Consider the following 12,535-nt stretch of genomic DNA (forward strand, 5'->3'; position numbering starts at 1 on the left):
AGACTGTTAGGAGCAAATTCAATTTGTCTGAAATCGATATACGTAATCCGTAATGCTTAATCTGTATCAATCACTTTCTATGCATGGGTTGAGTATATTTCATTTATTACCCCAGCGAGCTGAAACATTATTATGCATTGTTGTAACTACAATATTATTGGACTATTTGACGCTTACAAACCCATGACTTTGTCTGTACTAAATATGACGTCATCACGATTTGGCAAACCTACACAATAGCCTACATTGTTGTTGGCTAAAGAAACTAAAAACTCTTAGAGAAAGAACAAAATAGCTGGGGCAATAAATAGAATAACAAATTCGTTAGCAGTTTTGCTAAAGCTCGTGGCAAATGAAAATTATTTCACTTGGGACATAAATTTGACAATAACTAGTAAATATGCCTTATAAGAGGACATGACCCCTAATCAGATGATCGACTGTGTCACACAGTACAACTCCGCATAGATATTCATGCAAAAAGTGTGCACATGGTTCTTTCGATTGATATTTTTAAATTGGAAAAATACTTGCTGTCAATGCTTACAATATAAATGTTAGCTGTATAATTTAACAAAATAAATATTTTAATAATTTTGTTTAGCCTTGAATATGTTGATAATATGTTTTGTGTAAACTTCATTGCTAAATGTGTGGTGTAGGAATGCAAAGTTTCATTGATAAATAGCTGAATGAAGTGATCACAACATGTCGTCATTTTGCTAAATGACATAATTTGATAAGCGACGTAATTTCCCCGATATTTAATCTGTTCATTTTTATGTCTTGTTTAGTTATATTGGAAGTCATTCTGTGCGATCTTTGTACATTAATGTGAAGTGTAATAAATAAAATACTATACTCGAAATCTGTCACCAAGACTGAATGACCCTTTTGTCAAACCCAAATACATGGGTATAGTTTGTTTGTTTGTTTTGTTTTTGTGTGTTTGTTGTTGTTTGTTGTTGTTTTTGAGGTGGTGTTGATTTGAATAAACTATGGGAACGATCTCTCTCTCTCTCTGTATGTATATTCACTGACGGGGGGGGGGGGGGGGGGTCAAGGGGGGATGTGTCCCCCACTTTGTAGCAGCAACGATTGTTTTTATATATTTATATGTATGTATCTATGTATGTATGTATGTATGTATGTATGCCTGTATGTCTGTATGTGTGTGTGTGTGTGTGTGTGTGTATGGTTAAGTAACAATGCTATTTTAATACTTGATCCTATATTTTCAGTTTAACAATGGTCAATTGGATGTCACGTTGATAACAGCAAAGGTAAACGGCGCCATAAGGATTGAAGGCATAGAGATAGTAGCCAACGGCGTCCTGATGGTAATGAAGAATGTGGGTAAAACCAACACCATGGTTTTCGAATACGACAGATCTCAACCAAAGTTGCCATTTGTGTCAAAAAAGGGAGACATTTATGTGAACCGAATTACCGACATTTGGATGAAATTCAGCACACCTTATGTTCAAATTTTGGTGAGCTCAATGGGAAGCGTCAGAATCGATGGCGATACAGGATCAATGTCATCAAAAGTAAGAATTGGTTTGGGTTTTTTTATTACTGAAAAACATAAACAATTCTATTAAATTGTACACCTTTATTAGAAAATGAAATGTTAAATAAATTCTCCATATGACTACAATCAGTAGCAGTTAACACTCTCCCACCCCAAATAACCCAGTCAGTGATCGATTGTAACAGTCAATTCGATCATGTGTCTTGTTACCTCATCTTCTAGTCTGTGTTCCCAAAATGGCACAGGCAGGTTCATTAGAAATAATTGTAACACAATCTGTAGTACACAATTTTTTTTATTGGAACATACCATTTGGGACATCAATGTGGTTTTTGTCCAAAATTAATCCAGGCGAATTCCTGGAAATAAGTCAATATAATGTTGAAATACCGCTTCACAAATGTAACCTCATATGTCATATGTGATACTGTTACACTGTTATTTATTACAATCGTTTTCATTGAATACCGTAAGTAAGGAGAATAGATAATTAGCTTTTTGACATTTGTGGGATTTCTTTAATAAAAACACAATAAAATGTCTTACAGATACTCCTAATAGGTGTAGTATTAGAATAGGGATAATATCACCGTGTTTCGTTGTTAACTATAAGGATTTATCACAAACTGTTTGGATTTTGGAACTCGACTTCATCTCATCCCTACCGGCCTCGGTGGCGTCGTGGTTAGGTCATTGGTCTACAGGCTGGTAGGTACTGGGTTCGGATCCCAGTCGAGGCATGGAGATTTTTCATCCAGATACCGACTCCAAACCCTGAGTGAGTGCTCCGCAAGGCTCAATGGGTAGGTGTAAACCACTTGCACCGACCAGTGATCCATAACTGGTTCAACAAAGGCCATGGTTTGTGCTATCCTGCCTGTGGGAAGCGCAAATAAAAGATCCCTTGCTGCTAATCGGAAAGAGTAGCCCATGTAGTGGCGACAGCGGGTTTCCTCTCAAAATCTGTGTGGTCCTTAACCATATGTCTGACGCCATATAACCGTAAATAAAATGTGTTAAATGCGTCGTTAAATAAAACCTTTCTTTCTTTCATCTCATCCCAAAATCCAAATCGACATGTGTCTAGCATATATAGCCCACGATATCAATGTGTTTTTGAACAACACAGCCACATGTTTATTGTGCTGTATTTTAGTTTTAGATATTAAACTATTGGTATTTCCATGATAGTGTACTACATTAATCACAATCCTGTCTTCTGTGATTTATATTCATTGCTCTTGTTAGTGTTTGCTCTTTGTTTTTGTTGACTGTATTCTATTAATTCTACTTAAAGGTGTCGGGTCTTTGTGGAAATTTCGACGAGAATCCAGAAAATGACTTCCAAACAGCAACTGGTGGTAATCCATCAGAAGCCGAGTTTTTGCTGTTGAAATCCAAAGACGAAAAATGTGGTGAAGCAAACAAAGATACTCAGAAAAATGAAAAGGTAATTACCAGAAACGCAGAAATATTGATACAAATAATTACTTTAGTCAGGTCCCATTTCTTAAAAAAAAAGTATTTATTTATCGAGGTACGAGCATTTCTTTAGGTATATATCAAACATACTTTTGTAACCTAATTTGGGGGTGCTGAATCCCAAAATATATGTTTGCCATCTGAGAAATTAAGTTTAGGGAGCCAAAACAACAAAAACAAAATGGTAGTATACGAAATTAGGATTGTGTTGAAAATACATTGTATCTAAGTATAATAGAGTGTCACAGATTATGTTTTTATCTGTTTTTGTGCGATAATTTTTTAAAGATTGTATCCAACATACTTTTCTAACCAAATTTAAATATGCTAAATCCAAAAACCATGCGTTGGCCATTTGAAAAATAATGCTTATGTAGTCAAAATAACAAAAACAAAAAAACGCCTTTATACTTGGATACAACGCATTTTCGACACAATAACAATGTGCAGACGTTCATATTACGAAACCCCTAAATGTAATTTTTTCAGATAGACAACAGATTTATTTGTATTCAGCAAACCTACATTAGAATAGAACAACAAAACATCTGTTTTTAAACAATATAGATACAAATGTGTTAACAGGCATCGAAATTAGAACCAACCGTCTAAACCAAATTTAGGAAGAATGATTTTACGATCTCATATAGGGAACTGCATATTTTAAAATGCATTTTAAATAATTAAAAGGAAATAAATAAATAATGTATGCCTAAATCTACATGCTAACATCAGTACCCACCATATACAGGCGCGGATCTAACATTTTATTATTATTTTTTTTTTTTTTTTTTTTTTTTTTTTTTTGGGGGGGGGGGGGGGGGGGGGGGGGGGGGCTATAAGGCCTATCAAAGTAATGGGGATCGATTGGTTAATGTAAGTTTGGATGTGTAGGTGATACAAATATTGACTCCCTGAAGCTAACATCAGAGGATTGATATTTTATACATTTATTTTGCATAGACCTGGATGGGTCAGGGTATGCGTTGTATTTTGTGTATATTTATGTAACAATTACAAACACAACCACACATTTAATAACTGATCCCTTCAGTTTGTGCTGCCCCCAGTTATCGGCCTCTCCTGACGCTTATGTTTCTAGGACTTGTTTATATCCATCCTCTTAAACTGGATCAGCAAAATTATGAAATCATGCCAGGTCTGACAATGATTTGACAAAGATTTGCCTCCAATATGCTTGATATTCTACTCGAGTGGAATAAGACATTTTACACATACTATTTACAGCATACAAAGCCGGTCTGGAAATGAATATTGTGCTGATCACAAAGAATGACTTACTACCTATACCAATGCCAATTGTTAAAACAAACTCAAGATTCAAATGCACCTGAGAAATTATTCGGGAAGTCAGTCTTGATTGTTGACGGACAGGCATTGGTTCAAAGTTCAAAAGACAAAGGGAACAATATGTTTGAGAAATATGCTGGCATGTTGTATTTGATCGCTACAACCAAACTAAATGCACACATTAGAGATATACAAACCCGTAAGAAAGATGCCAATGCCTCATACTGAATGCAAAATGGATGGGTGGTTTCACTGAGGACAATACAGTGTAGAGTAGTAACACTGAGTTGAATAACCAAAGACCAAGCACATTTCTGGAAAATGGGACCTGAGTACTTGATATTAAATTGAAATATGAACACAATAATAAATTATTGACATGAACACTGAACAATTTATTAATTACCTCTTTACTTTACAGTGTGATCCCCTGAAAGACATCCTGCTGAACAAGTGTAAAAATCTGGACCAGACGAAAACACAACGAATTTTGGAAGGCTGTATGACGTCCAAGACTGACCAGCAAGTGTGCGCTGTTCTAGCTGATCTGCAACTGGAATGTGGCCTAAGCCTGGATTCTGATGAACTGAAAGACATTCTCAACTGTGGTATGTGTTCAAATATATACTGTAAAATGTATGCACTGTCATAATTTACTTTGCTTATTGTCGTGTTGTATCGGAGGTCCACCATAGATGTGTTTATTAAATGAAATCTGTTAGTGATCAAAATATTCGTTTCGTAGGTTGTTAATATTGTCATATCTCTCAGTACAGCAGTGTTAATGCATTCAGAAACACGCTTCATTTGATCAGCTTGAAATGGTTAAAACCTGTGCTTACTGAATAGAATAAACAGCTCATCCCAAGTTTAGTCTCAATGCGGAACTGAGATGACATAGTGTTAATATTTGCGATGTCTATGTCTTTGATAAACTTTCAATCCTGAACAATAATTATGGTATAAGCACATTAATAGGGTGTCTACGTCTTTTTACCAAACTCTTAATGTCAGTTTAGATGAGTTTCCTGGGTAAATATACAATGGTAAAGACTGATCAAGATGACTCGTTTTATTTGATGTAATGTTAAGTTTGATTTTGATTATACATTTTCTTATAATTCTGTAGATTAAATAAAAACACTCGATCAAACTATGCATTTATTAGAAGGGGATACAAGCATTTATTAAACGTTTATTACAAAGATAGGTTACATATTGTCAATATAGCCTTTATATATACTAAAACGCAAAAGAAACGCAGGTCCTGAAAATGCGAAAGAATTGCACTTTGTAAAGCAGTATCTTTGGTGGAATTGAACCTCAACTGTGTTAAAGGGACATGGCACACACCCACACCGCAGTCCCACCTGCGTGTCAATTTCATTACCTGTGTGACGTCACGAATTCTCAAAACACGTTGTTTGCACGTGCTGGATCATCCGTATCATGAATGCAGTGCAAACACTCTCATTGAAATGCTTATAAAGCCTACACACCTGGATTTAATCGCATAAATTCAATTTGAGTAGTGACAGACAACAGAATCACATTTTAAAAATGCCGCGACTGACGCAACTCCAGCGAGGGATGGCCATCGGGATGTTGCAAGCCGGACAGACGTATGCTGTAGCCAGACAATTGGGATGTCATGTTTCGACAATCAACGTCACCAAATCACTGGATCTGTTTCGACCACGCACCGGCCGCCCGAGGGTGAAAACCGCATTCACATCCGGGTGCTTAGGAATCGGATGCTGCCAGCAGCTTACCAGGTGCGTGGTCCACGTGGTTGTCCGCCGATACCGTCCGACACCGTCTGAGGGCAGCAGGATAACCGCCGTCCTTATGTGGGACCAATATTGATACGTATGGGCGCAACAACATCAAAGATATGGCCATCAAGTTCTGTTTACTGATGAGAAGTGTTTCCAACGCTGATGGCCGAAATCACGTCGACATGAACGTTACTGCACGTCTGCAGGCCGACCGATTAGTGTGATGGTTGTGTGGGTTCTCATTCAACCACAGAACACAACTTCATGTGTTCAGACAACGCGTTATGCCGCCGTGTACCAAAATGACGTCATCAACAATCAGTTCCCTTCTTTGCCGCTACGTGTGCGCTGCTGCAGCAAGACAATCCTCGTATACAAGGCGTTGCTGGTAGCAACGTTCGTGGCCAGCCTTATCACCGGACATGCCTATCGAGAATGGGATGAAATCGGGTCGCCTTCAGGCTCGCGGACAACCTAGAATATGCAGGCGCTGGAGGCAGCACCCTCACTCCCCAGGCATTCTTTCAACGGCTTTTTGAGGATATCTGTGCCCAGGGTGGTTTAGAACTCTGACAATGCTACAGGGTCTCTTTCACATTTTTAACATGGACCCCCACCCTACTTTATGACATGAAACAATAGCCAAAAAGGAATTCAATCAAAAATTTCCAACACCAATGTGTGCCGAATTGGTGTAGCTCCAAAATAAATGTTGAAATCTTCATTTCGTTTTGTTTTTTTAATATTTTATATCCAATTTAATGAGAACCTGCGTTTCTTTTGCGTTTTAGTATATATAAAAAAAATATATATATCTGCTGTGAATTTTATGGTAGAAATAACACAATATAGTTTGATTTTGGTCGAGAAATAGCACGACTTATTATCGCTATGCTTAAAAATAAACGGTGCTGTAAAAGTATAGTTCACAAACTATAAGGATTTCATGCATATTTTTTACAACAGTCATTTATAGGACATTCCAATAGTTTGGGAAAATGTATTCACTGCAAGTAAATTAGCAGTGTTTGAATACGTTTACGATCAATGAAATAATATGTTTATGCACATCCATATTTTAAGTCTACAATCACGTTGTGTATGCACGTAACTTAAATGTTGTGTCATATCAGTATTAGGAGTAACAGTCCTCCTACTGAGAGAGAAGTCCTCGTATAAATGTAGCATCTGGATCAGTGATAGAGAATTCTTGGGTGCAGTTATAAAAGTGACAAACCCTCATCCCCTTCATTCAGCCTTTTTATATCTGTGTTATGTTGTTTAAAAGCTAATAGGGCACACGGCACTGTAATAACATCTACAGAATAAGTATTATGTGTATACTTTTTATAGTTCAGGAATGCGATTCTGGTCTCGAGTATAATCCTTGCCGAAAGGACTGTCGACGATCTTGCTCTGATCTGTCCATGCAAAATTCAACAACATGTGATACAGACACCTGCTTCCAGGGATGTGGGTGCCCATCAGGCCAGTACATGCACAAAGACGCTTGCACTGACCTCGACAAATGTCCATGTTACAAAGGCACCACTGAGATTTTAGCTGGACAAACTCTAACTGTGGACTGCAAATCTTGGTATACTTGAATTTGTTGATAATAATACATACATACATACATACATACATCATCATCATCATCATCATCATCATCATCATCATCATCTTCATTTTCATCTTCATCTTCTTCGCATTCTTCGCATTCTTCTTTTATAAGACAATATGTAGAAAATTTTGGTTTTATCAAGTTGCCTTAACACCAGTTTAAAAATTGTATAACTACATGCATTTATGCATCTATTTGTACATATATATCCTGTGTATCTGTATGTCAATATATCTATCTGTCTGTCTATCTATCTCTTTGTGATTTTTCAAACACAAGTAATTACATCGCCTTTTATTTTTAAACCTATTTATCTATGTGATGCAGAACCAAAATGAGCTAGAACGTTGAAATGTAAATATCTGCACAATTTTATATTAAGATCGGTAATGATTTGACACCATAATTTTTGAACACGTGTCTTTTACTCTCTCCAGCAAATGCAAAAACGGTTTACTATCTTGTGAGGCCTCAGAATGCGAAGATGTTGTTTGTGGATTGAATCAGTTCAAGTCTGTTGAGAAACCAGCAACATGCAGGAAGAGGTGCCCAAAGCCTTTCAAGACCAACATGACTTGTGCTGAAGCTGACGGAATGTATTCACGAGTCTGCTACTGTGTGGATGGAACTGTAGAAAACCACGTAAGTTTAATGTTATAAGTTTAGAACGTAGCTACATTTCACAGGTGTATAAACAATATTTGACAGAGAGGAGTGCTGGATAAAAGTGTTCACAGACTTTAAACAATAAAAGTGTTCACATACTTTAAACAATAAAATGCCCAAATGGTAAAGCCTGTGCCTAATGTGCGTTCGGTCTAGGTTGGTGGGCCCATTGGGCTATTTCTCATACTACCCAGTGCACCACGACTGGTGTATCAAAAGCCGTGATATGTGCTATACTATTTCTCATACTACCCAGTGCACCACGACTGGTGTATCAAAAGCCGTGATATTTTCTATACTATTTGTCGGATGGTGCATATAAAAGATCCATTGCTACTAATGGAAAATATAGCGGGTTTCCTTTTTAAGACTGTATGTCAAAATTATCAAATGTTTGATATCCAATAACCGGTGATAAATAAATAGTAATTCAAGAAATAAATAAATCAATCAATCGATAAGCTGATATATCAATCAAGTCAAATAAAATCAAATTAAGAAACCAACGAATGAACCAACCAAGGAACCACCAGTTATATATTCCTTCAGTCAAATATTTCAGAAAGGTGGAAGATTTCACGTCAACAATTAATATTAAAAATGTTTTTTGTTTTATTTTACCCTCGTTAAAAGCTTTAAATTTTCTAGGGTGCACGTATTTAAGTCAATATATATTGTAACAAGGATACATGTCATCACAGCTATATTAATTTCAATGAGTTCGGTACTGTGCTAGTTTTGATTTTATAAACTAGTCTGGGAGCGGCAGTTCTCTTTGTGACAGTGCAATATGTATTGTCCAGTAAGGTGTCTCATTGGGAATGGTTTTCCTCGTATAGACGAGGCAATAGATAAATATTTCAAATGCCCATTCGACTCTGCACTGTGCAGAGATACAGTCTTGATCGCGTTTGACAGTTTTGTCATTCGGATACAAATTAATCGACACTTTTCATTAAGTTGCATTTAATGTTTACTTTGAGTTGTTAATGACAGTTGCTTACTGTTACATATTTTGATTTACAGGATTTTGAATGTATCCAACCAAATTCTTGCCCATGTTTCACCAATGACCAGTGGCATGCGCATGGAAAGGAATTGAGAGACAGCTGCAAAGTCAGGTGAGAATATTCACACATTTAACTTATTTCATACAGCTAACCTCAAACATTTTAAGTCCTGTTTACCTATACCACTTTGCCATATAAATGGTATTGATTTAAATCAGTGTTTCCCAATCTTCATCAACCGACTACCCCATTTTGTCAAACAGAAGGAGCAGGCATCCCTACGAGGTTTTAGTTGACTGAATTTGAATTATGTTCAAACAACTGAAATAATATTGCTGAAAGATGGGCTCAGTCACATTGGATGCGATGCAGGAACAGAAACAACAGTTGGAGTCCGAGATTGAGTATGCAATCCAGGGTTGCGTCTGCTGATTGTGTGCATGCATTCGGAGTATTTACACAAGCTGCATTCTGGCTGCAATTAATAAGCTCTCAGCATTGCATGTTTTACATTAGCTATATTAAACATAGATCTGTGCATTAAACATGTATTTGTTATGTTTGTTATTGCTATGTATATAATGATATGTTATAAGTATCGAATTGTAAAGAGCGTACAGCCCATTAGTTTGATAAATGGATGGTATACTTTGTTATCATACACCATCTATGTTATTGCAATGAACAGTTTTGTTTCAAATTCATATGTTCACGATAAAGGTGAAATATCATAGTTACACTTGATTAATTTTGTTAAAATAATTACATAACACTGATTTAATACATCAGATGAAAGTGGTCGGTTATTTCACTGTTTTCGTTGTATTTCTCAACAAAAACTCCTTGAAAAAAAAACCCATTGAGTGCCCACTTCGATTGCTGGAGTTTACAGATCTACAAAATAAAATAACGCACACTGGTGTTCATGTTACTTAGGCTAGAAAATGTGGTTTAAAACTATGTTACTATGGATATGGATATTTTTGCCTCTCATGTTTGTTAGCTTTCTACATTTACCGTTATATTTATATTTCAGTGATGGGGTAATGGGAAAGTTAATTAAATTGATGGTAACAATTAAAGACAAAATATCCATTGACCTACTTTATCACCTGTCATAAATAACTACTGTTCTGTGTCATAGACAAAACAATTAATGAAATTTTACATACATATATTAAATGCTTTGCTAATATGCCTTTGATTTTTTTTCACTTCAGAAAATGTAATAATGGAGTGTGGGATGTAAAGGAAGACAATAACTGTAAAAGTAAGTTTACTAAATGTGGTTTACTAGTAATTAAAAAAAAAGCAGAAATATTATTTTGTGTTCGCGTTTCTTCTTTAAAACAAAACAAAAAGACGATTGTTTGATTGAGTATATGGTACATTTGTTCATAGGTGAACAAAAAACATGTAATTAAATGATACCGAGTAATTATACTAAAAAAACAATTAACAACAAAAACAACATCATCAACAACAAAATAACTCCTCCCGTTCAAAAGCAGAGACTATATATACATGTATATATTTTATTCAGTAAACAGGCTGTAAAAATTAGCCATAAACTGTTCACAAGACATTGATAATTTGAATAGACACAAAAACGACTGAGACTGAAACAGAACAATTTAAAATAAATTAAATTGAACTAAGTTAATTCTTGGATTTGTTTTGTTGTTCAGTATATGTCCAAACAACATATACATTGGTCCATTGTAAACACTATTTATATTAGTCAGTTCAACTTTAAATGCTATATTTTATTTCAATAACACATGAGAGTATGCTTCGATGAAGCATTTATCCTAAGATTATATTAGTGTAAAGATACAACGTACTAAAATAACACTGATCTGTTTTCATTTTCAAGCAACATGCCGTGTATCTGGTACCTCACCAATATTTCAAACATTTGATGGGAAATTGTACGAAATTTCTGAAATATGCGACGGTGGTAGTGACGGGAACATGCTAGTGACAGGAGAGGACTTGGAGATCACTTTGACATCTGTCATGTGCACCACAATGAACAGAGCCTGTTCCTATATCATCAAGATAAACATCGAAGGAAAAATTACAGTTACAATCACAAAGGGATCCGGAATTTCAGTCAAATATCAAGGAAAAACGAAGAATTTCCCAGCTGGATCACGACTGATGTACATGGGCTATTACATATCACAGGATTATGTATCAATTTTCCAAGGCAAAGGCCTGTCGGTTTATTATGATGGTGGTAAGTATTTCTCTTACTTGTACATCCAGCGATTCTAAAGAATATTCTACATATTATAATACCCTAATAACACAAACCACTGTACTGTTTTAATGACGTATATCAATCTTTGTTTCATAAAAACGGACAAACATATCATTTGAATCACTTAAATTATATTGCTATAGATTCACAGGAAGTGTATGTGAATATGTATGTGTATGCATGCATACATGCATGCATGTATGCATGCATGTATGTATGTATACATGAATATGTATGTGTATCAGTGTGCGTGTGTGTGCGTGTATGTGTATATATGTATATATATATATATATATATATATATATATATATATATATATATATATATATATATATATATATATATATATATATATATATAATGTTTTTTCAGGACAAAATGTGCGTGTTGAATTGGACAGAAGGTTCAGAAACAAAGTAGCAGGAATGTGTGGAAACAACAATGGCAAAACTGGTGATGACTTCAGAGACGCCAATGGCCAAGTTCTTACTTCAGAAGTGCAGCTGTACAATGCATTCAGAGATGAATCTTGTCCTGCGATAACCAACGTTGCTACCAATGACAGCTGCACTGTTAGTATGATCAAAACATAATCATAATTAAAGCATAATTCCAATAGATCTCTCCGGGCTATCTACCTACCTACTTACCTACCTATCTATCTACGTACCTACGAACCTATTAACCTGTGTGTTTATCGTGTTTATTTTTCGACGTTTGTAAACACATAAATAACTGAAAATTTATAGTTTGAGCTAACTTTGAATTCAACAGAACTAGAGACTATGTTGAATTCTAGATGCTGTTCTGTTGTTACCTCAAACGTTTATTTCATACAAGTTAGGAACGTTAGTTCTGCCACC

The 12,535-nt window shown here is 35.6% G+C and overlaps 1 protein-coding gene across 1 annotated transcript in view; it reads left to right on the plus strand.

Moving 5' to 3' along the window:
• The window catches only part of LOC121382221 (SCO-spondin-like), a 65,125-nt gene that overhangs the window by 20,755 nt on the left and 31,835 nt on the right, over positions 1-12,535 (plus strand). The window contains exons 14-22 of the mRNA XM_041511749.1: positions 1,242-1,550; positions 2,832-2,984; positions 4,749-4,935; positions 7,459-7,702; positions 8,167-8,371; positions 9,422-9,516; positions 10,626-10,675; positions 11,282-11,647; positions 12,045-12,244. Of these exons, the coding sequence (XP_041367683.1) occupies positions 1,242-1,550; positions 2,832-2,984; positions 4,749-4,935; positions 7,459-7,702; positions 8,167-8,371; positions 9,422-9,516; positions 10,626-10,675; positions 11,282-11,647; positions 12,045-12,244 (1,809 nt within the window). The remainder of the gene's footprint in view (positions 1-1,241; positions 1,551-2,831; positions 2,985-4,748; positions 4,936-7,458; positions 7,703-8,166; positions 8,372-9,421; positions 9,517-10,625; positions 10,676-11,281; positions 11,648-12,044; positions 12,245-12,535) is intronic.

Source organism: Gigantopelta aegis, chromosome 9, assembly GCF_016097555.1.
Source record: "Gigantopelta aegis isolate Gae_Host chromosome 9, Gae_host_genome, whole genome shotgun sequence".
NCBI classification, from domain to species: Eukaryota; Metazoa; Mollusca; class Gastropoda; order Neomphalida; family Peltospiridae; genus Gigantopelta; species Gigantopelta aegis.